The sequence below is a fragment of the Prionailurus bengalensis genome, chromosome A1 (assembly GCF_016509475.1).
Source record: "Prionailurus bengalensis isolate Pbe53 chromosome A1, Fcat_Pben_1.1_paternal_pri, whole genome shotgun sequence".
Taxonomy (NCBI): domain Eukaryota; kingdom Metazoa; phylum Chordata; class Mammalia; order Carnivora; family Felidae; genus Prionailurus; species Prionailurus bengalensis.
Window position 1 is genome coordinate 123061906 of NC_057343.1, and position 24985 is coordinate 123086890.

At 40.6% G+C, this 24985-nt stretch overlaps 1 protein-coding gene across 3 annotated transcripts in view; it reads right to left on the reverse strand.

Annotated features, from left to right (window-relative positions):
• PPP2R2B (protein phosphatase 2 regulatory subunit Bbeta) overlaps positions 1-16266 on the reverse strand; it is a 469020-nt gene extending 452754 nt beyond the window's left edge. For 2 of the 3 annotated variants that reach the window (XM_043590336.1, XM_043590316.1), the window contains exons 1-2: positions 16077-16266; positions 15879-15956 (exon numbers count right to left, since the gene is read on the reverse strand). In XM_043590336.1, coding sequence (XP_043446271.1) covers positions 15879-15928 — 50 coding nt within the window. In that variant the 5' untranslated portion in view covers positions 15929-15956; positions 16077-16266. The remainder of the gene's footprint in view (positions 1-15878; positions 15957-16076) is intronic. The other variant, XM_043590347.1, reaches the window with a different exon arrangement.
• Between the last annotated feature and the right edge of the window lie 8719 nt (positions 16267-24985).

Genomic DNA, 24985 nt, shown 5'->3' on the forward strand with positions numbered 1-24985 from the left:
ATTCCTATTCCTTCTTTAGGTCTCTCAGATTGGCTTCCAGTTACTCTAAGGAGCCATCCTGCTCTTTCCTCTATATCACTGTGGGTTGGGTTGTGTGGCTTAACTCTTTTTCTAGCACTTTCCACACTCACATTGCATTGTAATTGACAACCACTTGTTGATATCCCTCAGGAGAGTGTAAACTGCTTAAGGTGGGGCTGGGGGAGGTGGTGGGGGTGGGAGCAACAGTGCCTTCCTCAGCCCAGGGCATGGCACATATAGGTGCTCCATAAATATTTGCTTTGTAAACACATTTCAAGTGATTGGCATTTGGGCATGGGTAAAATGATCAGCCGCAAAGCCTTCTCTCTTTCTTGGCCTGTAACATGTTTAATTACCTAATGCTTACAAAGAGAACAGGATGTTTTACTTGGGTCCTAAGCAGAGAACTTGCTTCCCCTCCCCCACAGAGCCTTGCAAGCTTCCTGGGAGTCCGCTCCTCACCAGGCTGCCTCCAGAGTTCCAAGCCTGCAGCCCTCTGCATCAAGACATCCTCCATCACAGCTGAGAAAAATGCTTTCATCTTGTGGTAACTTGTTCATAATCAGACCAATTTTGCTTCTAGCAGATTGGAGCCCTGCACAAAGTAAAGTTGCTTAGGAAATCCCTTTGTTGACTACAGACAGAGGGACAGACGCAGAGAGGAGATCTGAGCTTCCTTTTGACACCTAAGAGGAGAGGTTTTCACTCCCCTCAGTGCCTGGGGCAGAACTGGGCAGCACAGTAACCTTGTATTTATTGGCATTCTGGTTTCCTTTAAAAGCACTCAAAATACACTCATGTCTCTGTCTCCCTTCTGATGTAAAAAAAGAAGGAACAGAATTTCTCAGGGTGTCTCTTGGATCAACCCATGTTAGAATGATATGGAATGCCTGTGAAATTTGCCAGCTCTTTGACTCCATCCCACGTGCTCTGCATCAGAATCTGTAGGTGCAGGACCTAGGAATATGCATTTTAACACTCTCCCAGGTGCTTTACATGCACAATAAGGTTTGAAAATCATTCAGTGACCTAAGGTCCCAATTAGGTAGCTGAACCCAACTTCAGATTTGTGCCTGATGAATAATCTTATGTTGGTGTCTTGGCCTTGTTGATCAAGAAAACTTCTGTCCAAACCAAGAGTTCTTCCTCCTGAAACTAGAGTTCTTGCCACAGCTACCACTACACCCAGTATTTGGAAGCAGACAAAGCAAGCAAGGCTCCATTCTATATCTCTTAGGCTAAGATCTGTGGGCTAACAGTACAATCTCCCTGTGCCATTTATGTTGCACAGACAGCTCAGAAAGGGTATATGTCTGTCAGTGACTTCTTTCAATAAGATGAGAGGGTCATAGTCTTTACACCTCTTTGAGACAACCCAATCAGATTGACTGATTGTTTGATGACAGCAAAAATTCATAATCACCAGAGGGAACCTGAAACACGATTCCCCAAGTCCCTGCATTTCTCACACATCAGTGCAAAGATCAGGCATTTTTCTTGCAAATGTGCTAGGTAGAGGACTCCCCTTTATGAGGAAGCCATTCACAATCATCAGCTTTTAGTCTAGGATGTATGGAATGCAACTCACATCGGCAGCCAAATTGGTATTTTTCTCTCGTTAGAAAACTGAATCAATGAAATGCCTCATCCATTCCTCTACATGAGTCATCTTTTCAGAGGAAGGGGAAGGAAAGAAGGTCATGGCTGTGGCGCATATCACAATAACTATCATAGTTATTTCCTCTCAATAAGATATAAAGACCTACATTGACAGATACTGAAAAACTGTGGAACGAGGAACAAATAAAATACCCTAGAATTGGAGCATCAGAAAGAAGATGGCCACATGCAACAGCTGGGGGGAGAAAACAGAAATCCCATCTGATAATTCTCATCTCTTCCCATGTATGGAATCACACACCAAATCCGAAGCAATTGTCTCATATCCAGGGTGGGCAATTTCCAGGTAAATCGCTCCTATGATGAGCCAGTGTAGAACATCATGGGATGAAATCATATGAAATGTGCATGCTGCACAAGTCAAATTCAAGAATTACACACAGGGAACCTTTCGATGTGTAAGTGTCTTCTAAGGACTAAACTAGGTGAACAGTGATTAGCAGTCATCCTAACCACAGCAAACTGGTAGAAGGTTTAAGCCACTAACAAGTTGTTTGTTGAATGCATGTCAAAACGGGTTCATGACATGGGATGTCACCCAGCTCAGTGGTTTCAAATACCTCCTACGCACTGACACCTGCCTAATTCCAATTTCTGCCTCCATCTCGCATTCTCGCTCTGAAGAGCCACACTCATATATACAACCTCCTTCTTGGCATCTATACCTGAGCGTCTTATAAACATTTCACATATAATATGTGTAAAACAAGAGGCACCTGGGTGGTTCAGTCGGTTAAGCATCTGCCTCTTGCTTTCGGCTCAGGTCATGATCTCTCGGTGTGTGAGATCGAGCCCCACTGCGGGCTTTGAGTTGACAGCACAGAGCCTGCTTGGGCTTCTCTCTCCTCTCTCTCTCTCTCTCTCTCTCTCTCTCTCTCTCTCTCTCTGTCTCTCTCTCTCTCTCTGCCCTTCCCCTGCTCATGCTCCTTCCCTCTGTCTCTCAAAATAAAATAAACTTTAAAAAAGTATGTGCAAAATGAAGCTCATAATTTTTCTCCCTGATGGAGTTCGGACACGCCACTGCAAGATACGCTGCTTTCATATATTGACTATTTTGAGCTAAAGGCACTTAGAGAATAGCAAATGTAGAGAGCAGCTTTCACAGAATTCCCCTAATTTGCCTAAAGACAGAGCCTCTAAAAGGAACTCAACTGTCACAGCTTTTTCTCCCCAGGAGTTTTGTGAACCAGGGAAGATTGACTCATCACAAGAAAGATGAGGAGACAGCACCCCCAGATGAACTTGGTCACAGACTATCACACCTCCCATTGGTTGTTCTAAGAGTCCATTCATCCTTCCTAAAAGTCATGTTGTATCTAAGAGGGCTCCCTCCCTCCTTCCTTTCCCCTATGAAGATGATACATAAACTCTCAAATCTCAATGCTTTTTTGAGTATTCACTTTTTTTGCCTGTGATGCCTCTGTGGATGTAATATTAAAAAGTAATAAATTTGTATACCCTTTCTCCTGCTAATCCGCCCATTGTCAATTTATTGTACAGACTCAGTTATTGAACTTCAGAGGGTGTGGAGAGAATATCTGTCCTTCTCCACACCTCAGACATGTTTCCTTTACAGGGTTCCCAGGCTGAGCATCTGGTGCCCACAAAGCACCCAATCACTCAAGGCCCAAACCTGGGAGGCATCTTACTCCCAGGGAGGATTCCTTACGCTATCCCTCCCCTAAAATTCAGTCCATGACCTCCAAAATATGCTTGGAATCTCTTCTCATCATCTGTACCTTCTCTTCTGTAATGAAGCCACATTATCTCTTATCAGAATTCCAATAAGAATTTATTAAAATGGTATAAATATAATAATCTTTAAACTCCTGCAAGGGCAAGGAACCTCAATCTTCTCAAAATAAAATCCAGACTCTGTGAGGTGACTTAAAAGGTCCTGCCTAATCTGGCTGTGTCCTACCTCTCTTCTACGTAGCACAGGAGGACAACTTTCTCTCACCCAGCTACTGCCACACTGAGCTCTCTGTTGTGTTTCAAAAACATGACCTTTCAGATGGCACTGGGTGCATGTAAGTCCTTGTTTTATTACTTCCTACAATGAGCAAGGCATGGTTCTTTGAACACTGGCATGTTCCCTTCCTTCAGGCCTTGGCTCATGTTCCCCCTTCTCAGAGATGCCTCTCCTGGTACCCCACAGTGAAATGACTTCCTCCAAGAACTCTCTCATGTCACCCTGTTTACATCTTTCTTAGTGTTCATCAAAACCTCAGATGATCTTGGAGCACCTGGGTATCTCAGTCGGTTGAGCATCCAACTCTTGCTTTCGGCTTGGGTCATGATCTCATGGTTCATAGGTTCGAGCTCTGCATCAGAGTCTGTGCTGACAGCATGGAGCCTGCTTGGGATTCTATATCTCCCTCTCCTTCTCTGCCCCTCCCTTGCTCACTTTCTCTCTCTCTCTCTCAAAAATAAATAAATAAACATAAAAAAAAAACCCTCAGATTATCTTCTAGTTTTACCCTTTTACTATTGGCCAAGTCTCTCATTATAAAATCTTTTTTTTTAACTTGTATATCATATGTCTTATTTGCCTGGCACATAAAAACAGTATGGTAAATACCTACTGAATATTTAAATGAATGAATTTGAGTGAGATTCCCATTTTACCAGTAAGTCAGTTTCATCGCCATTGTCAAAATGAGCTGACAAGACATGACTTAGGTCTGTGTGGCACAGCAATAACTTTTTAGGCCCCAGCAATATCAATTAGGCCTCACATGGCACAGGACGTAGAATATCATTCACTGTCTTTCAAGCACCTCACAACTGGGGCCCCAATTACCCTTCCAGTTTAGTCTTTCACCTTGATTCTGCAGGTACTCTATGTGCCAGCAAAATGGAGTCCTTCCTCTGAGGATACAAACTTCAGGACCTTGCACATGCCGTTCTCACCATTTCAACTTCCTTTCTCTTCATGTCTCATAATTTCTGCTTCCTGAAATCTTCTGAGCACTTGAGTAGTAAAGGAAGTGTCAATTATATAAATGTATCAAATCAAAAGTTTATACACCTTAAACTTACAAATACCACAGGTCAATTATATCTCAATTTTAAAAAGAAGAAAAAGAAGTATCGATTAAATTTATACTGTAAATCCACTTTTCGAAAAAAGGATAAAAACAAATAAGGAAGATGGCCGTGTAAGAGGACACTGGGCTCACCTCCTCCTGCTGATCACTTCGATTCCACCCACATCTGCCTAAATAACCCAGAAAAATGCCAGAAGACTAGCAGAACGGACTCTCTGGAGCCAAGCATAGACAAGAGGCCCACAGAAGAGGGTAGGAAGGGCAGAGAAGTGGTGCGCACTAAACAAACTGGCGGGAGGGAGCCAGGGCGGTGGAGGGGTAGCCTGCTGGGCAAGGCAGAGCCCCCAAAGTCTGGCTTGAAAAGCAGAGGGGCCAGACTGCCTGAGTTCTGACAGCCAGCGGACTTAACATCTGGAATGTTAAAAGTCAACAGCTCTGCTCTTGGAGAGTGGGGAAGGCAAGAGGACACAGGGAGGGAGAGCTGTTGAGCCCCAGAAGACAGCTCAACTGGCCGGCCAGGGGAACAAAGGCGCTGGGAAGCGCTGTCTCCCTCTCCCACACCCCAGGCAAAATTCCAAAGGGAATCAGTTCCCATCAAACACCCAACGCTGTGCTTCTGTGGATCCATCCCTCTGATGGTCTGCCTCCCTCCCAGTGCTGCAGGGCCCCTCCCACAGGGCACCACCCACTGAAAAGCAAGATAAGCCTTCCCCTCCCACCCCTGTGCACCTTGTGGATCCAGATCCACCCTGCCTAATGTGCCATATCCCATCAAAGCAGCACCAAAAGCCTGGCAGTGTGCAAGTAGCCCAGACAGGGGCCACACCACTCCACAGTGATTCCTGCCCTGGGAGAGGGCAAGATAAGGTACACACCAGTCTGACTGTGGCCCCAGTGGTGGGCTGGGGGCAGACATCAGGTGTGACTGCAGCCCCGCCCACCAACACAAGTTACTACGGGGAAGCACAGGGGAAGAGCCCTGCAGTTTGGAGCTACTGTAAGGACTACCCAAAATGACAAAATGGAAGAATTCTCCTCAAAAGAAACTCCAGGAAGTAGCGACAGCTAATGAATTGATCGAAAATGATTTAAGTAAAATAACAGAACAAGAATTTAGAATAATAGTCATAAAATTAATTGCTGGGCTTGAAAAAAGCATACAGCACATCAGAGAATCTATTGCTACAGAGATAGAGGGACTAAGCAATAGTCATGAGGAATTTAAAAATGCTATAAATAAGGTGCAAAATAAAATGGAGGTGGCCATAGCATGGGTTGAAGAGGCAGAGGAGAAAATAGGTGAATTAGAAGATAAAATTATGGAAAAAGAAGAAGGTGAGAAAAAGAGAGATAAAAAATCCAGGAGTATGAGGGGAGAATTAGAGAACTAAGTGATTTAATCAAATGGAACAATATCTGTATCATAGGAATTTCAGAAAAAGAAGAGAGAGAGAAAGGGGCTGAAGGTGTACTTGAACAAATCATAGCTGAGAACTTCCCTGATCTGGGGAAGGAAATAGGCATTGAAATCCAAGAGGCACAGAGAACTCCCTTCAGAAGTAACTTAAATCGATCTTCTGCACGACATATCGTAGTGAAACTGGCAAAATACAAGGATAAAGAGAAAATTCTGAAAGCAGCGAGGGATAAACAGGCTCTAACTTACAAAGGTAGACCTATAAGAGTAGTGGCAGACCTATCTATTGAAACTTGGCAGGCCAGAAAGGAATGACAGGAAATCTTCAATGTGATGAACAGAAAAAATATACAACCAAGAATCCTTTACCCAGAAAGTCTGTCATTCAGAATAGAAGGAGAGATAAAGGTCTTCCCAAACAAACAAAAACTGAAGGAATTCATCATCACTAAACCAGCCCTACAAGAGGTCCTAAGGGGGACTCAGTGAGTGAAATGTTGCAAGGACCACAAAGTAGCAGAGACATCACTACAAGCATGAAACCTACAGACATCACCATGACTCTAAACCTGTATCTTTCAATAATAACACTGAATGTAAATGGACTAAATGCTCCAACCAAAAGACATAGGGTATCAGAATGGATAAAAAAAAACAAGACCCATCTATTTGCTGTCTACAAAAGACTCATTTTAGACCTGAGGGCACCTTCAGATTGAAAGTGAGGGGATGGAGAACTATCTATCATGCTACTAGAAGTCAGAAGAAAGCTGGAGTAGCCGTACTTGTATCAGAAAAACTAGACTTTAAATTAAAGGCTGTAACAAGAGATGAAGAAGGGCATTATATAATAATTACAGGGTCTATCCATCAGGAAGAGCTAACAATTACAAATGTCTATGTGCCAAATACGGGAGCCCCCAAATATATAAAACAATCACAAACATAAGCAATCTTATTGATAAGAATGTGGTAATTGCAGGGGACTTTAATACCCCACTTACAACAATGGACAGATCATCTAGACACAGATCAATAAATAAACAAGGGCCCTGAATGATACATTGGATCAGATGGACTTGACGGATATATTTAGAACTCTGCATCCCAAAGCAACAGAACATAATTTCTTCTCGAGTGCACATGGAACCTTCTCCAAGATAGATCACATGCTGGGTCACAAAACAGCCCTTAATAAGTATAAAAGAGTTGAGATCATACCATGCACACTTTCAGACCACAATGCTATGAAGCTTGAAATCAACCACAGGAAAAAGTCTGGAAAACCTCCAAAAGCATGGAGGTTAGAGAACACCCTACTAAAGAATGAATGGGTCAACCAGGCAATTAGAGAAGAAATTTAAAAATATATGGAAACAAATGAAAATGAAAATACAACAATCCAAATGCTTTGGGATGCAGTGAAAGCAGGCCTGAGAGGAAAATACATTGCAATCCAGGCCTATCTCAAGAAACAAGAAAAATCCCAAACACAAAATCTAACAGCACACCTACAGGAAATAGAAGCAGCATAGCAAACACACCCCAAACCAGCAGCAGAAGAGAAATAATAAAGATCAGAGCAGAAATAAACAATATAGAATCTAAAAATCTGTAGAGCAGATCAATGAAACCAAGAGTTGGTTTTTTGAAAAAATAAACAAAATTGATAAACCTCTAGCCAGGCTTCTCAAAATGAAAAGGGAGATGACCCAAATAGATAAAATCATGAATAAAATGGAATTATTACAACCAACCCCTCAGAAATACAAGCAATTATCAGGGAATACTGTGAAAAATTATATGCCAACAAACTGCACAACCTGGAAGAAATGGACAAATTCCTAAGCACCCACACAATTCCAAAACTCAAACAGGAAGAAATAGAAAATTTGAACAGGTCCATAACCAGCAAAGAAATTGAATTGGTTATCAAAAGTCTCCCAACAAATAAGAGTCCAGGACCAGATGGCTTCCCTGGGGAATTCTACCAGACATGTAAAGCAGAGATAATACCTATCCTTCTCAAACTGCTCCAAAAAATAGAAAGTGAAGGAAAACTTCCAGACTCATTCTATGAAGCCAACATTATGTTAATTCCCAAACCAGACAGAGACCCAGCAAAAAAAGAGAACCATAAAGAGTGCCAATATCCCTGATGAATATGGATGCAAAAATTCTCAACAAGATATTAGCAAATCAAATTCAACAGCATAAAAAAAGAATTATTCACCATGATCAAGTGGGATTCATTCCTGGGATGCAGGGCTGGTTCAATATTCGCAAATCAATCAGTGTGATACATCACATTAATAAATGAAAAGATAAGAACCATACGATCCTGTCAATCGATGCAGAAAAAGCATTTGGCAAAATTCAGCATCCTTTCTTAATAAAAACCCTCAAGAAAGTCAGGATATAAGGAACATACTTAAACATCATAAAAGCCATTTATGAAAAGCCCACAGCTAATATCATGTTCAATGGGGAAAAACTGAGAACTTTCCCCCTGAGATCAGGAACACGACAAGGATGTCCACTCTCATTGCTGTTGTTTAACAAAGTGTTGGAAGTTCTAGCATCAGCAATAAGACAAGAAAAGGAAATCAAAGACATCAAAATTGGCAAAGATGAAGTCAAGCTTTCACTTTTTGCAGATGACATGATATTATACATGGAAAATCCGATAGACTCCACCAGAAGTCTGCTAGAACTGATACATGAATTCAGCAAAGTCACAGGATACAAAATCAATGTACAGAAATCAGTTGCATTCTTATACACTAATAATGAAGCAACAGAAAGACAAATAAAGAAACTGATCCCATTCACAATTGCACAAAGAAGCATAAAATACCTAGGAATAAACCTAACCAAAGATGTAAAAGAACCATATGCTGAAAACTATAGAAAGCTTATGAAGGAAATTGAAGAAGATATAAAGAAATGGAAAAACATTCTGTGCTCTTGGATTGGAAGAATAAATATTGTTAAAATGTCAAAACCACCCAAAGCAATCTAGACATTCAATGCAATCTCAATCAAAATTGCACCAGTATTCTTCTCAAAGCAAGAACAAACAATTGTAAAATTTGTATGAAACCACAAAAGATCCCCAATAGCCAAAGTAATACTGAAGAAGAAGACCAAAGTGGGGGCATCACAATCCCAGACTTCACCCTCTACTACAAAGCTGTCATCATCAAGACAACGTGGTATTGGCTCAAAAACAGACACATAGACCAATGGAATAGAATAGAGACTCCAGAATTGGACCCACAAAAGTATGGCCAACTCATCTTTGACAAAGCAGGAAAAGAATATCCAATGGAATAAAGACAGTCTCTTTAACAAATGGTGCTGGGAGAACTGGACAGCAACATGCAGAAGAATGCAACTAGACCAATGTCTTACACTGTTCACAAAAATAAACTCAAAATGGATGAAGGACCTGAATGCGAGACGGGAAACCATCAAAACTCTAGAGAAAGCAGGCAAAAACCTCTCTGACCTCAGCTGCAGCAAATTCTTACTTGACACATCTCCAAAGACAAGGGAATTAAAAGCAAAAATGAACTATTGGAAACTCATCAAGATAAAAAGCTTCTGCACTGCAATAGAAACAATCAACAGAACTAAAAGGCAACCGACGGAATGGGAAAAGATAATTGCAAATGACATATCGGACAAAAGGCTAGTATCCAAAATCTATAAAGAACTCACCAAACTCCACACCCGAAAAACAAATAATCCAGTGAAGAAATGGGCAGAAGACATGAATAGATACTTCTCTAAAGAAGACATCCAGATGGCCAACAGACACATGAAAAGATGCCCAACGTCACTCCTCATCAGGGAAATACAAATCAAAACCACACTCAGATACCACCTCACACCAGTCAGAGTGGCTAAAATGAACAAATCAGGAGACTATAGATGCTGGCGAGGATGTGGAGAAATGGGAACCCTCCTGCACTGTTGGTGGGAATGCAAAGTGGTGCAGCCACTCTGGAAAACAGTGTAGAGGTTCCTCAAAAGATTAAAAGTAGATCTACCCTATGACCCAGCAATAGCACTGCTAGGAATTTACCCAAGGGATATAGGAGTGCTGATGCATAGGGGCACTTGTACTCCAATGTTTATAGCAGCACTTTCAACAATAGCTATATTACGGAAAGAGCCTAAATGTCCATCCACTGATGAATGGATAAAGAAGATGTGGTTTATATATACAATGGAATACTACTTGGCAATGAGAAAGAATGAAATATGGCCTTTTGTAGCAACATGGATGGAACTAGAGAGTGTTATGCTAAGTGAATTAAGTCATACAGAGAAAGATACCATATGTTTTCACTCTTCTGTGGATCCTGAGAAACTTAACAGAAGATCATGGGGGAGGGAAAGGGGAAAAAAAAGTTAGAGAGGGATGGAGGCAAACCATAGGAGACTCTTAAAAACTGAGAATAAACTGAGGGTTGATGGGGGGGTGGGAGGGAGGGGAAAGTGGGTGATGGGCATTGAGGAGGGCATCTGTTGGGATGAGCACTGGGTATTGTATGGAAACCAATTTGGCAATAAATTTCATATTAAATAAATAAATAAATAAATCTACTTTTCAAATGCTTTAAATTGGAAAGTTGGGGAAATGGGCACTGTTGTATATTGTTAGTAGATAAGTAAGTCATTAGTTTCATTAAAGGGACAGTGATACTTTACATTTTTTAAAGATGTTTATTTATCTATTTATTTTGAGAGAGAGAGAGAGAGAGAGAGAGAGAGAGAGAGAGAGAAGAGACAGAGAATCCCAAGCAGGCTCTATGCTGACAGTGCAGAGCCCAATGCGGGACTCGATCTCATGAACTATGAGATCATGACCTGAAACCAAAATCAAGAGTCAGACACTTAACCCACTGAGCCACCCAGATGGCTGTGATACTTTACATTTAAAAAAAAAATCTTAGAATATACCTACATAGACCTTAACCAAAGAATTCTATTTTGAGAATGTATCCCAATGATATAATCACAATAACTAATCATAATTATCAAACATTTTCTATGTGCTGTGCTGTTTAATATATCTAATTATATTCTAACAGCAGTTCTTCAGGTAGATTTTATATACTAGGAAATGGAATAATAAAAAATTTGAGGCAACTTGCTCTTTGGCAACAAGAAATGAGGCCAGGGGCACCTGGGTGGCCCAATCAGTTGAGTGTCCGACTTCAGCTCAGGTCAGGATCTCACAGTTCGTGACTTTGAGCCCCACATCAGGCTCTGTGCTGATGGCTCAGAGCCTGGAACCTGCTTCAGATTCTGTGTCTCCCTCTCTCTCTCTGCCGCTCCTCTGCTATGCTCTGTCTCTCTCTCAAAAATGAAATAAACATTAAAAAAATTAACAAAAAAAAGAAATGAGGCCAAATTTTGAAACAGGTATTTTATTATAAAACATACTCTCTTAATCAGTCTACCACATAGCTTTTCCTGCATAAATGCAGAGTAGCTATTAGGCCTGTTCATAGTTGTGTTGTTGTAAACCTTGAAAATTGAGGTAAATAAATTAGGGCATATCTACTGTTCATAATATGAAAGATGATCATTATATATTGTTAAGTGAAAATATCTATTAATAAAATAGTATTTCCATTATGAGCATTTTGGTTAAAAAAATGTTGATTTTGTTCATTATAAACTCACCAGTCCATTTTACGGTTTCTGGCACATAGTACTTGTTTGTTGACTGAATTAATTCATGAATATACACAGTCAAGAGGTTAGAAAAACATACCACAAACTTTAGCAGTATCGATCTGTGGACTGTGACATTATGAATGAAGTTTATTTTCTGATTTTTTTAAGTTCTATTTAAAATTCTCTAGACTGAGAACATACATTTTAGTAATCAGAAATGTAACAGAATAACTGTTGTATTTTTAAAAAATTGTTTAGGTTCTGTCTTAAATGACTTCTTCCCATTAAGTCTTTATAACCCAGATACAGGAGATTGCTACCTCTTTTGTACTCAAAACACTTTAGACTTGAGTCACAGCACTTTGCCTCTAGCCCCCTTTTCCTTGGATTCTTTTTACTGATGTAATGCCTTATTCTTATGTACCAGTTCCTGTCTCCCTTTAAATGGTATGGTCCTTGAGAACTTATTTTATTTATCTTTATAACCCTTTCACTTTATAGGGCAGTGCTTTGGATCCAATAAGCACTTACTCTATGTTTCTTATTGGACACACAGTATTACTTATCTACTGTCCTATTGAAATTTTTGGAATTATTGGACACACAGTATTACTTATCTACTGTCCTATTGAAAATTTTGGAATGTGAAAAATCCTAGCCTATTAGCTGATACTCAAGATACACATTTAATTGCATTAGCAATAACAATGCCATGCTGAGCCATAATGGAACATAAAGTAAAGGAAAAATAAATCCATAACACTGATCCTGTCTTTATGCAATATTCTGATATTTTGTTCACCATGAATTCTTTGTATTAGTTTTAGCTTTCAAAAAATATTGCATTAAAATATTTATCTTTATTTTTGCCAATTCACCTAGCCTCAGCCCTGCTTTTATAATACCATATTAGCAGATAATGCAATCCGAGCATCTTAGAACAATCTAGACACTGTATGTATTATATATATATATATATAATATATATACATATTTACATTATATACATAAAATTATATGAACAATATATATATCATGTATATGATATATACATAGATACATAACTCTATTCACTTAGCACTCACTGTCATCCTAACGGATATCTGTATTATTATCTCCATTTGACATACAAAGAAACTTAAGCACAGAGACATTAAGCGACTTTGTCAAGGTCACCAGCTACAAAGTGGAAGAAATGGAGTGGAAACACCATTAGCAGAAATAAGCAAAGTAGCAAAGTAGAAGGGAAAGTTGAAAGGTGAATCATTTTTAACGACTTTGATCAGTATAGAAAACCAACCTGCGTAGAGCAGGCCAGTTGTGAAAAAAAGGGCCTGGTTTTTAAGAACTTTGATTTTTATCAAATGAGAGCCATTCATTAGTTTACTCAACAAATACTCAACTATGATTGAGGCACCATTAGTGTAAGTTAAATGACATCAAAGATATGCTGGCCAGGGAACCTAGATGCCAGTGGCAGTATGTTAGTGTCCAATCTGACTCTCCTCTTAAACAACATTGCTTTATTCACTACTGTGAAGTGGTGTTTCCAGACAAAAGATGGTAGTGAGTGTCATTCTGAGTCTGTGACTCAGGGAACAGTTAATTTAAGGGAGCTGCTTATTTATTATGGGCAGCATCCATGGTAGTGCATCTGCAGTTCACCTGCATCCCCGATGATCATCTCAGTGCATGCATGAAAGATACAGATTCCTGGGCCTCATTCCAAACTACTAAGTAAGAATCTATGACTTCAAAGCAATGTTTAAAGAGCTCCAGCTTTGCAGTCTTCCAGGCTGGCTCCAAACCTAATTCACCCATTCATTCGGTCTGGTGCCTTTAGCAAAGAACCTAGTCTTTGGTGTGTTTGTTTAGCTTCAGTATCCTCATTATAGGTAAAGTGGGAATAAAAATACCTACCTCTCATTAGGTTTTCATGGGGATTGAATTAAACTGAAGGTCTAACTAAAATGATACTTACAACAGTTTACAAATATTGAGTACTGTCGAAGTGTCAGGCACTGTGGTAGATGCTGTGCTGACATTATTTTATTAACTTCTCTTAAGCACTTAGCAGAGCACTAGCCACCTAGTGAGTAATGGATTGGTAAGAGCTATAGCTTGAGTACCATCCAGATCATTGTAAATGGGGGGGGGGGGAGGTAGCGGGTGGGGGGGAGCCAGTCACAAACACAATATTTAAGCCCAGAGTCTGAGCATAATGGATAACTGGAAGAAGTCAGCCAGACTGGTGGTCCCCAAAGCCCAGCCCACTGCATTAGAATCATCTGGGTGAGCTCATTAAAACACACTGTTATCTTCCTGGTCCTCAAACCTCTACCTCAGTAACTCTAGGTGGACCTGGAAGTCTCTTTTGTTTAAAAGGCACAAATGATTTTGAATTATGGCCAAGATTTAAATCAAATGATTAACTTGAGCTTCAGTTTTCTTAAGATTCATGAGGTTAGGGAGTAAGTCATTTCTCCCCCTCCCCCCTTCCCTTTTTCATCTCCAGTGCCTAGGACAACGCTGCCACATAGAAGATGCTCAAAAATATTTGGGGTTAGATGAGCATAAAATGGGCCTAAATAAAGCCTGCTTTGTCTGTTTCCCACAGGCTTTATGAGAAGTGTTTGTAAAGCCCCAGTTTATAGTGCTTCTAAAAGATGGAAGATGCCATACAATAGTGTAATTTTATAGATTTAGCTATTAACTTATTTTACTGTGTCTTCTCTCACCCTTTAAACATAAGTCATTTGGTTTGCAGGTATCCACCATTATACTGGGTTTCTAAAAATAAATTATAGCAAAATTGCAGATAAAATACTTCCCCAACATTCCTCAAAATAATTTTTACTCAAATTATTTTTTACTCAGAATTAAAATGCTATAGAATGACCTAAAATTCCACATGCATCTATGCCTGTTAGGTTCCATATTAAACTTCAACCCTGTCAACTATTCACTTCCTCATTCGTTGATATTAGCTTTAGACCTGTCTTATACCACACCTGTTATCTGTACATATTGCCAATGCAATGCAATCTGTTTCAGGCACCCTTACTGCATTCCTCTACAACAGCTAAAACTTGACTTAAAACACCGAGCAGTCCCATCCTGGTTCCTTCTAATTGCCTATCACTCAGCTATTTTCTTTTTTTTTTAATTTTTTAAGTTTATTTATTTATTTTGAGAGAGACAGAGATAGCATGACTGGGAGAGGGGCAGCGAGAGAGGGACAGAGAGAATTCCAAGCCACCTCCACACTGCCAGCAGAGAACCCAACGCAAGGATCCAACCGACGAAACCATGAGATCATGACCTGAGCAAAAACCAAAGGTTAGACGCTTAACCGACTGAGCCACCCAGGCGCCCCATCGTTCAGCTATTTTCAAATGTAGACATCTTTTGCGAGAGTCATGGGGGCCTCCAACCTTAGGCTTACGAGGGAAGAAGGTGAAGAGGATGAAAAACAAGTTCCTCAGGAGGAGGGAAATGAAGGCGTTATCCCAAATAAAGTGTCTGGAATAGGAAAATCTACTGAGTCAGAAAAGGAAGTTATGTACTAATACTGGGACTCAGCTGAACCACAGTTTATATGACTAGACTCGAATTCCTCACTCTCCCTGCATGCTTCATGCATAAAGAGTCAAGGGCTCTTCAACAGAGAAGGGAAGGAAGAAATTAGCATCTGACCATCCAGCCACGTTTGCAGTCACACTTCTCCAGACCTGACCGACCGTCCCGAAACACCACTTGCCCAGGTCTATCCTCTCTCTGTGCAAACCTATTTCACTGAAAGTTCATTTCAGTGCTGCCTCATTGGTGGGAATAAAATAAGCTTCAAAAGAATAAAAGGATAGAAAGGAATCATTAAATCTATTTCGAGCTCAGAATGCTATTCTGGGACGTGTGGGGCCTTCCATCCGTGGACACAAAGGTGAATGTTTTCAAATCTGGAACCAGAACAAACCCCCAAGGAAGCAAAGGCAAAGAGGAGAGGAAGCTTCTCCTACCTTCCGTGGCTCCGATCTCGATTGTGCCTTTCACTTGGCTGAAGCACCATAGTGTGTCCTGGGCAAGCGCCCCAATTCCTGAAAACAATACAAGGAGACACTTCAGGTTAGGTAAGAGCTCCCTGTTGTCCTCAAGAGGCCAACCAGAAAGGAAACGCGTCGTGTAAGCTATGCATTTCTAAAAGTAGACTTGCACACCAGGTATCATGGCGTCGGAGAGGAGACCCTAAGGAGTGCTGGGAGGATGGCCGGTCTGTAAGGAGCACGTCCTGCGGTGGTGAATCAGGGCTCTGTCTCCTCCATCTGACAAGCCGGGACTGCTCGGAGCTGGAGCAATTGGAGTTCGTCCCTTCTGGCCCCTGGCAGCGTCCTGGAGCCGCCCTGCAGTCACACCCTGTGTGACTGCCCCTTTTCATGGGAATACTAATGCTTTCGATTGTTTTCCTTCGGTGGCGGTGGGGAGGAGAAAGAGGCAGTTCGCTAGAGGGGAGAGAGGAAAAGAAAGGCAACTTTTTTTTTTTTTTTAACTGGTTTCACAGCTTGCCTGGCTGAACGGCCAGTAAGGGGTCAGATACTCAGAACGTCCATCTCTCTTGTTCACTTCTTGACGGCTTGCCAAAGTCCGAGCTGACTGGAGAGGAGAGGAAAGCGAAAACAGGTTGGGGATGGGGGCGGGGGTGGCTAACAGCACTGTGGAGGCAGTCCTGACAAATGTGGCCTCTTTCCTTCCATGGGGATTTCTGCCTCAAATCTGAACCCAGCCATTGGTGAGGTTAAATTTTCTGGCTTCTGGTTTCTACAAATATATGAATCCAATGCTAATACATATGCTGATACACCTACTAATATATTCATTAATATACATATCAAGTTGAAAAAGTCCTTTTCAGAACACTTCTGAATCCTGCCAGTTTGCTTCTCAACAGCCTGGCTGTTCCTTCAGTTCTGTGAGGTTTTAAAATAAAAACGGATATTGCATCGTCAAATTTTAGGAGAGGCTACCAGTTTGAGAATGGTTATATTCATAGGGAAAAAAATCAAGCATCAAAACTAAACTGACCTTTTAAAACACACACACAAAACACAGGAGCCATCCTCACTGTCAATGACAGACTTTTCACTGAACTCTGTGGAAACCTTCACTCACTCAGCTACGTGAGAAGAGATCCAATCCCTGTACACTTTTCTCACTGTTGGTCACCTCACATTTGCAGGAAGCCATGTGGCATCATCCCTTAGGAGCATATACACTTTGCAGTCAGGCAGGGTCTATAGTTTGGCTCTGACCTCGGACAAGTTCCTAAGCCTGAGGAGATGTTTCTCTTTAATGGCAGTAACAGTAATAGTACCCATCTCTCCGATTTTATAGATACTAAAAGGGCTTAGCAGAGTCAAGCAACTTAGTAAAGTATGTTATTATCATTGGCAAAGATTCTAAAATGTTCGATAGTGAAAACGAAGAGGCACATTAGCTGAGACATTTTCAGTTAGTTGCTATAAGGCAGGCACCGTGCTAAGCACTGTACATAGTTTATTCCGTTCTCTTACAAATAGTGAGGAGGGCCCAATTTTAACCCCATCTTACAGGTAAAGAGAGACCCAGGAAGTGTGACTAACTCATCTGAGGCCGTGCCAAGGATGCGGAAGAACTGGGATTTCCACCCAGGCTGTCTGAATCCCAATCTCCCAGGGTGCTGAGGTCAGCCTGCCCATTTAGCAGGGTTTAACTGTAGTTGCATTCAGAGGGCTGAGTGGGAATACAATTTCCCACATCAGTTATTAAAAAACCGATATCTCCTCTCAGAGTACACAAGGCTAAAGTTGCCCAATAAAATTAGCATCTGGGGAGGAAAAAGGAAGGCATTTGGCAGCATTTGTTAGTGCACAGAAAGACCACATCCACTGCCCTACCGCTGATCCTTTCTTGTACTTGTTGCTCTAGCCTTGGATTTCAGCATGAGACTTTCTCTGATAATTTCTTACTCTTCCTGTGAGCTCTCACTGGCCCTCTTTTCAACTGCCAATCCTGCTATTGAAACTGTGTCTATGTCTGTTCATAGGGAGCTATCAGCTACAGATAAGGTTCTTCCTGATTTTTGTCCTCCTGGCACAGTTGTTTTTTTTTTTTTTTAATGTTTAGTATTTATTTCTGAGAGAGAGAGAGAGAGAGAGAGAGAGAGAGAGAGAGAGAGTGTGCAAGCAGGGGAGGGGCACAAAGAGAGATCAAACACAGAATCCAAAGCAGGCTCCAGGCTCTGAGCTGTCAACACAGAGCCCGATGTGGAGCTTGAACTTACGAACCATGAGATCATGACCTAAGCCAAAGTCGGACACTTAACCGACTGAGCCACCCAGGTACCCCATGGCACAGTCTTTTATATCATTAGTTATGATTCTGGGTGTAGAAAATTTACTGACCACAAAACATTGAAAGCAAGCAGACACACATACACACATAAACACACAACATGCACAAACACATACATACACACATACCCCTAGGCAGATTGAGATGAGCCTATGAAAGGGTACTCATATTGCTTCAGAGAATTTGAGCTTTAGAAGGAACCTTGCCTACATGTGAAATCAACTTCTTTCAGATTTGAAAAATCAAGTTACAGAAAATTACCAACTTTCTGTGAGTCACAGAGGAATCATGTAACCAATTCACTACCTGTGACAGTTCTGAGCATCACCCCTGGATAGGTTGCCTGGGGCTGTGAGCTCCGTTGATCAGAGCTCAATTAATTAGTATGAGAAATCAAGGCAGCCTAAGCTTTTGTCAGTTTTCTTGTGCAGGGCAGTCTTGGATTGGACCCAGTTTCTGTTCCACCAAGATCAGTGCTAAATGATGCCATCAATGGTGTAAAGAGAGTTTGGGCTATGCCATCTCTGTCCTAAAAGTGCCAAACAGCAGGTGGAAACTCAAACGCCAAACTCAAATGTTCATGTGACAATCCGGCCAGGAGTGGGACACCCAGAGGAACAGACACTTGATGTGCGTCCATGATCGGCTGTGGAAGCGGGGGATGGTGGACCCTGGAGGACACAGGCCTATGGGGGCGGTAGCTACTAGATCCAGCTGAAAGATGCCAAGGAGGAGTCTAGCCTAGTGCTATCGAATTGGCTGTGTGTTTTCCACGATAAGCCAGAAATCAGGATTATTATGTGAAAACTCCCAATTTTTAAATGGTGCCAATCAATTCAAATAAGAGCACTGTGTGGCTCATACACCATAGGGCAAACACATCACATCTGCAGGCTAAATATGGTCTTTGTGCCACTGGTTTGCAAACCTCTGGCTTGACTATTTGGGCTGAAAGACACCTTGGAGAATACACGGTCCATCTTTACCATGTGGCCGATCAGGAAGCAAAGTTCCAAGGTGAGAAAGAACTCACAACACAGTGTCTGCAGACTTAGGACTCAAAGGTGGCAATTCTAATTCTTATACCAGATTTCCTTTTACCTCCAAGCTACCTCTCTTGGTAATGGTTTGGTGATATGTCTGTCTAGATTTAATGAATGCTCTTTAGGGAAGGGTATCTGATTGCTAAAGTGGATGGCAGAGAGAATTAAGCTGAGACAGTAAGGAAGGAAAATTTGTTTCTCTTAAATTACAGACCTTGACAGCTTCCCTAAACCCCAGTGCCAAATGACATTCCAGTTGCTATGGTAACAGTGTCAATAAGCAACATTCTCTACCAGGAGGCTGAAGCAGATACAGTGGCTATACATCTTGGAAGATGCTCATTCCTGTCTCCCTACAACTATGGCTCGGGAAGGTCCTGAGTCTCATCTACTGAAAGGCCAGGAGGTCAGCCCACTGAAGGCATACACCTGTCTTCTTCCTAGCATCATGTGTAATAGCTGATCTCTGAATCTGATTAGACCTTGGAGATCATTTGGTCCAATTGCCTCATTTGAAAGCAGAGGACACTGAGGCACAGAGCAGGCATGGCCATGCAGTGAGATGACGGCACCTCGGGAGCCTGATCCCAGAGCTTCTGTGCCCAGCACAGGCTCTTCTCCTTGTACTGCCCCAGCAGGGCCCTTCAGAGTCGAGGCTGGCCTTTGTGCCACCTCATCTGTGCCAGCTCGGCTGTGTGAATACAATGAACAGAGGGTGTGACACGCAGCAAATAAAGCTCCTTATTGATTGGGAGGCCACTGGAAAGAGTTGTTTTCATGGACTTGGCATCAGCAATGTGCTCCTCTCTGCAGGGAGAGGGAGAGAGAGAGGTGATCCTTGCCCAGAGAAATTTCCTCTGGGAAGAATGTGTTTTCAAATTGGCTATGCTATAGGGCTATAGATGTATATTCAACTACTTAGAAGGAGCCTATAATTATGCCATCCTCTCTGAGTGTGTTGTTATGATAGCAGGAGAACTTAAGGCAGGCACTCATGATGAATGGGTATGTTGATAAAATACCAGCCCAAACTTGGTGTGAAAATCTTTCTATTGAAGATGCCAGATTTCAAAAAGAGGCACAGCTGCACCAGAGACAGTTACAAACAAGTGGATTCCATACTTGAAGTAATAAAAGAGAGACTTTCACTTTCTCCCTCCCTTAACACCTTGTATATTGCTCGAATTTAACAATTCCTACTGTGTTTAATAAATACCGGTTACTTCTATGTCCCCAGCTTGACAGTGAGCTCATGAAAAATAGGAGCAAGCAGCAAAAATAAATAGGTCAGACTTTTAAATCAAACTTTTGCTTTCCTTTGCACCAAAGTGAATCAACCATTAGAGATATTATAGTAAAATCATCATTGACTTGATTCTGCTCTATTTAATTCACTGGCTGAATTCAAAAGACAGTGAAGCAAACTGTTAACTGGCTAAACTCACTGTTTCAACAGTCCATCTGATAGAAGAAAGATAAACTAACCTGAAGAAAGTGGCTACTTTGATTAATAGGAAAGTAGCAACAGTAGAGACCTATGGAGGTGATTTGATACCTGAGTGAGGAAATCTTGGGCTGTCAGCGACACAGTGCAGCTACTCATTCTTTATTGCTTTCTTGATCCTGCAGTGTCAGAATTCATTTGCTGAATAAAGAAAAGGAGTTTTACACTCTCAAAGAAGTAATAATGCTGCAATATGCCTCACTGGAAGCTGTACTCTAACAAAACAAAGGAAATACAGGTGTCAAACATCATCAAGAAGACTAATGTAAATATTTGTATGTTAGATACTGAGAAAATAAGAATACTGTTGTTAATTCTCACCCGGGGCATCCTATCTTGTCAACCTATTTGTGTCTTTATAGCTAAAGTGTGTTTCCTGTGGCCAGCATCTACTTCTGCGTTGTTTTTTTTTAATCCAATTTGAGAATCTCTGCCTTTCTATTGGAGTCTTTATAACATTAACAGTTATTGTGCTTACTGACATAGGTTAAAATCTATTATCTTGTTTTCTGGTTTTTTTTCTGAGTTTTGTTTTCTTCTTCTTTTTTAATGTTCTATTTTATTTTTGAGAAAGATAAAGAGCAACAGAGTGTGAGCAGGGGAGGGGCAGAGAAAGAGGGAGACACAGTATCCAAAGCAGGCTCTAGGCTCCATTCTGTCAGCACAGAGCATGATGCAGGGCTCAAACTCACTAACTGTGAGATGGTGACCTGAGCTGAAGTTGGACACTTAACCAACTGAGCCACACGGGCACCTCATGTTTTCTTTCTCCACTTTTATTGCCTTCTTTTGGTTTGCTGGATATTTTCATGATGTTATTTAATCTAATTAGTATTGAGCTACAGTTCTTAGTTTTCTTATTTTAATGTTTGCTACAGACTTCATAGTATACTTAAATTATCAGCTTGCCTTTTAGTGATTTTATACTACTTCATACATAGTACAAAACCTTAAATAGTATATTTCCATTTCTCCTCTCCCATTTCCATGATATAATCTTCCACCATTTACTTTTATGTGTTACAATCCTCACACTTTTTAAATTATTTTGTTCAAATAGCCAATTATCTTTTAAAGTGATTTCAAAAATAATAAAAAAGCTTTCACTTTTACCATAAGGTTACCACTTCTGGTGCCCTAAATATCTTTTGGTAAATCTGTATTTCCACCTGTATCATTTTCCTTTTGACTGAAAAATTATTTTAATACTTCTTACAATGCATGTCTTCTGGATATAATTCTCTGAGCTTTTGTATGTCTGAAAATTTTTTTACAGCCTATTTTCACTGGGTATAGAATTGTAAGTTGACAAAGTTTTGTCCTTCAGTACTTTAAAGATGAAGCTTCATTGTTTTCAAGATATCTGCTGTTAATTTTATTTTTTTCTTCTGTATACATCTCTTTTCTTCTGGCTGCTTTAAATTTTTCCTTTATCTCTGGTTGTGAGCAGTCTTTTATTTCTTCCATGTTTCAACTTAATTTTTGAATGCATGTAACAGAGTTATAATGACTGTTAAAGTCCTTGCCTGCTAATTCTAACATCTGTGTCAGTTCTGGATTTCAACTAATCCTTCTCCTCATTATAGATTATATTCTTCTCTTTTGCCTTCCTGGTAATTTTTTATTGGATGACAGACACTGTGAATTTTACCTTGTCATGTGTAATATATTTTTGTTTTCCTATAAATATTTTTTTTATCTTTCTCCTGGGAAGTAATTAAGTTGGAAACAGTGTGATCTTTTTAGGTCTTGATTTTAAGATTTATTAGGCAGCACCAGAACTCACTTTAGTCTAAAGCCAATTATTCTCACTACTGAGGCCACACCTTTATGAGTACTTCATAGCATGTCATTTTGACAGGTTTGATTTTGAATTATGAGGTTTCATTTTGGCAGATGGGAACAGGCGCTATTCCTAGCCCTGTATAGGCACTGGGTACTGTTCAATTTAAACCTCTTGGATGGCTCCTATAGTTTCTTCATATGTATACACTGATCAGTACTCTGCTGAGTACTTGATGTGGAGCCTCTCAACATTCCTGGAGTTCTCTTTCTGTGCATATCTCTTCTTTTCAGTTCCTTGTCCTGCAAACTATAGCTTCCTTGGTCTGACTCTCTGTTCCGCCTCTTCAATTCAGAGAATATTCTGGGATCTGCCTGAGTTCCTCTCCTCCGTGCCATAGCCTGGGAATTCCCTCAAGGCAGTAAGCTGGGGGCAATTGTGGGATGGATATATATATATATATGTATATATATATATATATATATATGCGTGTGTGTGTGTGTGTTTTGTTTTGTTTTTCCTGAGAGACCACTGTCCTTCATTGTCTGATATCCAAAATGTCTCAAAAGTCATTGCTTCACCTATCTTATTCTAGGGTTTATTTGTCACAGTCCCTATTATTCCATCTTGGTCAGAAGCAGAAGTCCAATAAACTAAAGTAACATTCTTTAAAGTGCTTCTCTAGGTTCAAGGTTCTACTTCAGTAGATCTTCACTGAGCACCGAACTGATATTTGGACCAGGTTTATCTGTTCTCTCCACTTTTTTTTCTTTTAACCATTGGATATTTTGTTCCATACAGTCACTCATTAGTGAGGAAAATCAAAAGGAACTGCACCAGGCTATGTTTATATTTCATAACTCTTTGCCCTTTCATCAGATGCTTTCAGAATTATTTTGCCAGCTAGAGTGTCCATCCAATCAAAATACTCATTGGCCTTAGAAGGTTCCTGCCTTCCACTGTGGCAGCCTATCATTCCTGTGACTTCAGTTGTGTCTATATTGCATATCACTCTCTCATGTTTTCCGAAAAAGGCAGAAAATCCAACTGCCAATGAAACCAACTCTTCTAAGCCAAAAGTCACTATTTTATTATTTATAATGAACAGCACTCTAAGAGATTCTTTCAAAAATTCTTACAGAATTCCATAGAAATTTAAGTCACCATACAAGACTATTTCTAGAGACAGGAGTATTTTGATTCTCATCCTATCACACTACGCAGGTGAGAAGAATCTTTACTTATATGAAACTAACTTTAAAATTATGTGCACAATCAAAACCATTTATGATATAGCTCTGGCTTCCAATAGGATTATTGTTTCTATACCAAAACTCACTTCCAGTAGTAGACTCTATCTCCTCAGATAGTTTATCATTCTCTCTTCCATTTTTTTTTTATCTTTACTTTGTACTTATGGCAAAGTGGTGTGCCAGGGACACCTGGTTGCTTATGTCATATCCATCTATCCCTTCTAGGTATTGACAGATTCCCTGTTTCAACAACAAAAGCAAACAAAAACACCTATAACCTCAGACTCCCTTGCAACTAGACTTGTCCATATGACTCTTATCTGCTTCTCCTAGGAGTACGTGGAAACATGTATGAATCCATAATACACCTGCTGCTTTTCTCCCATTTACCACTGCTCCACCTATTCCTTTCTAAAGTCATGTGTGATGACTGGAGCTATTGCAGACTTCTGGCATTCAAAAGACAAGATCACAGAGACCTTGACCCTGGTCTTCAAGCCACTGAACCGGCATAGCAGTTGTCAGTCTCTGACTTTTCACAGCAGAAACAACCAAACCAAACCAAACAAAACAAAACTTGATTTGTGAGGGATACTCTTTCTTCAGTTACAGCTGAATCCAATCCTCCATATACAAATGGGAAAGAGGATGTTACTGCTGCATAATTACACAATTTCTATTTCTGCCACAATAAAAAGCAGTCATTTTTAGATTTTAAGAGGTAAATCAGTTCAGAACAATCCATTTTACTCATCTTCTAGCTCACCACTTTCAACCATTAGCCAAAATGTCAAGCATGAAAGCACGGATAGCACTGTGTTACAATTCTTTATTTACACCTCTGTTTATAGACTCTGAATTCTTCAAGGGCAATACCTGTGCTTTATTTATGCTTTCACCTTTAGAACTTAAAACACCTCTTGGCGCCTATTAAAAGATTAGGAAGTGATTATTTAATTGGATTAGAATAGAGGCAGAAGCAGCCCTTTACTCCCATAGAGGAAGTTGTTCCCACAGGATCTAAACCAGTGCTCAGACACATGATATGATAAGCAAGCAGAAGGGAGCCGGAATATAGGGCTAGTACTTTGTCATTGAACCAGTGTCACACCCCCTAGAACACAGGGAACCTCATGTGGCCCTACAAGGATGAAAG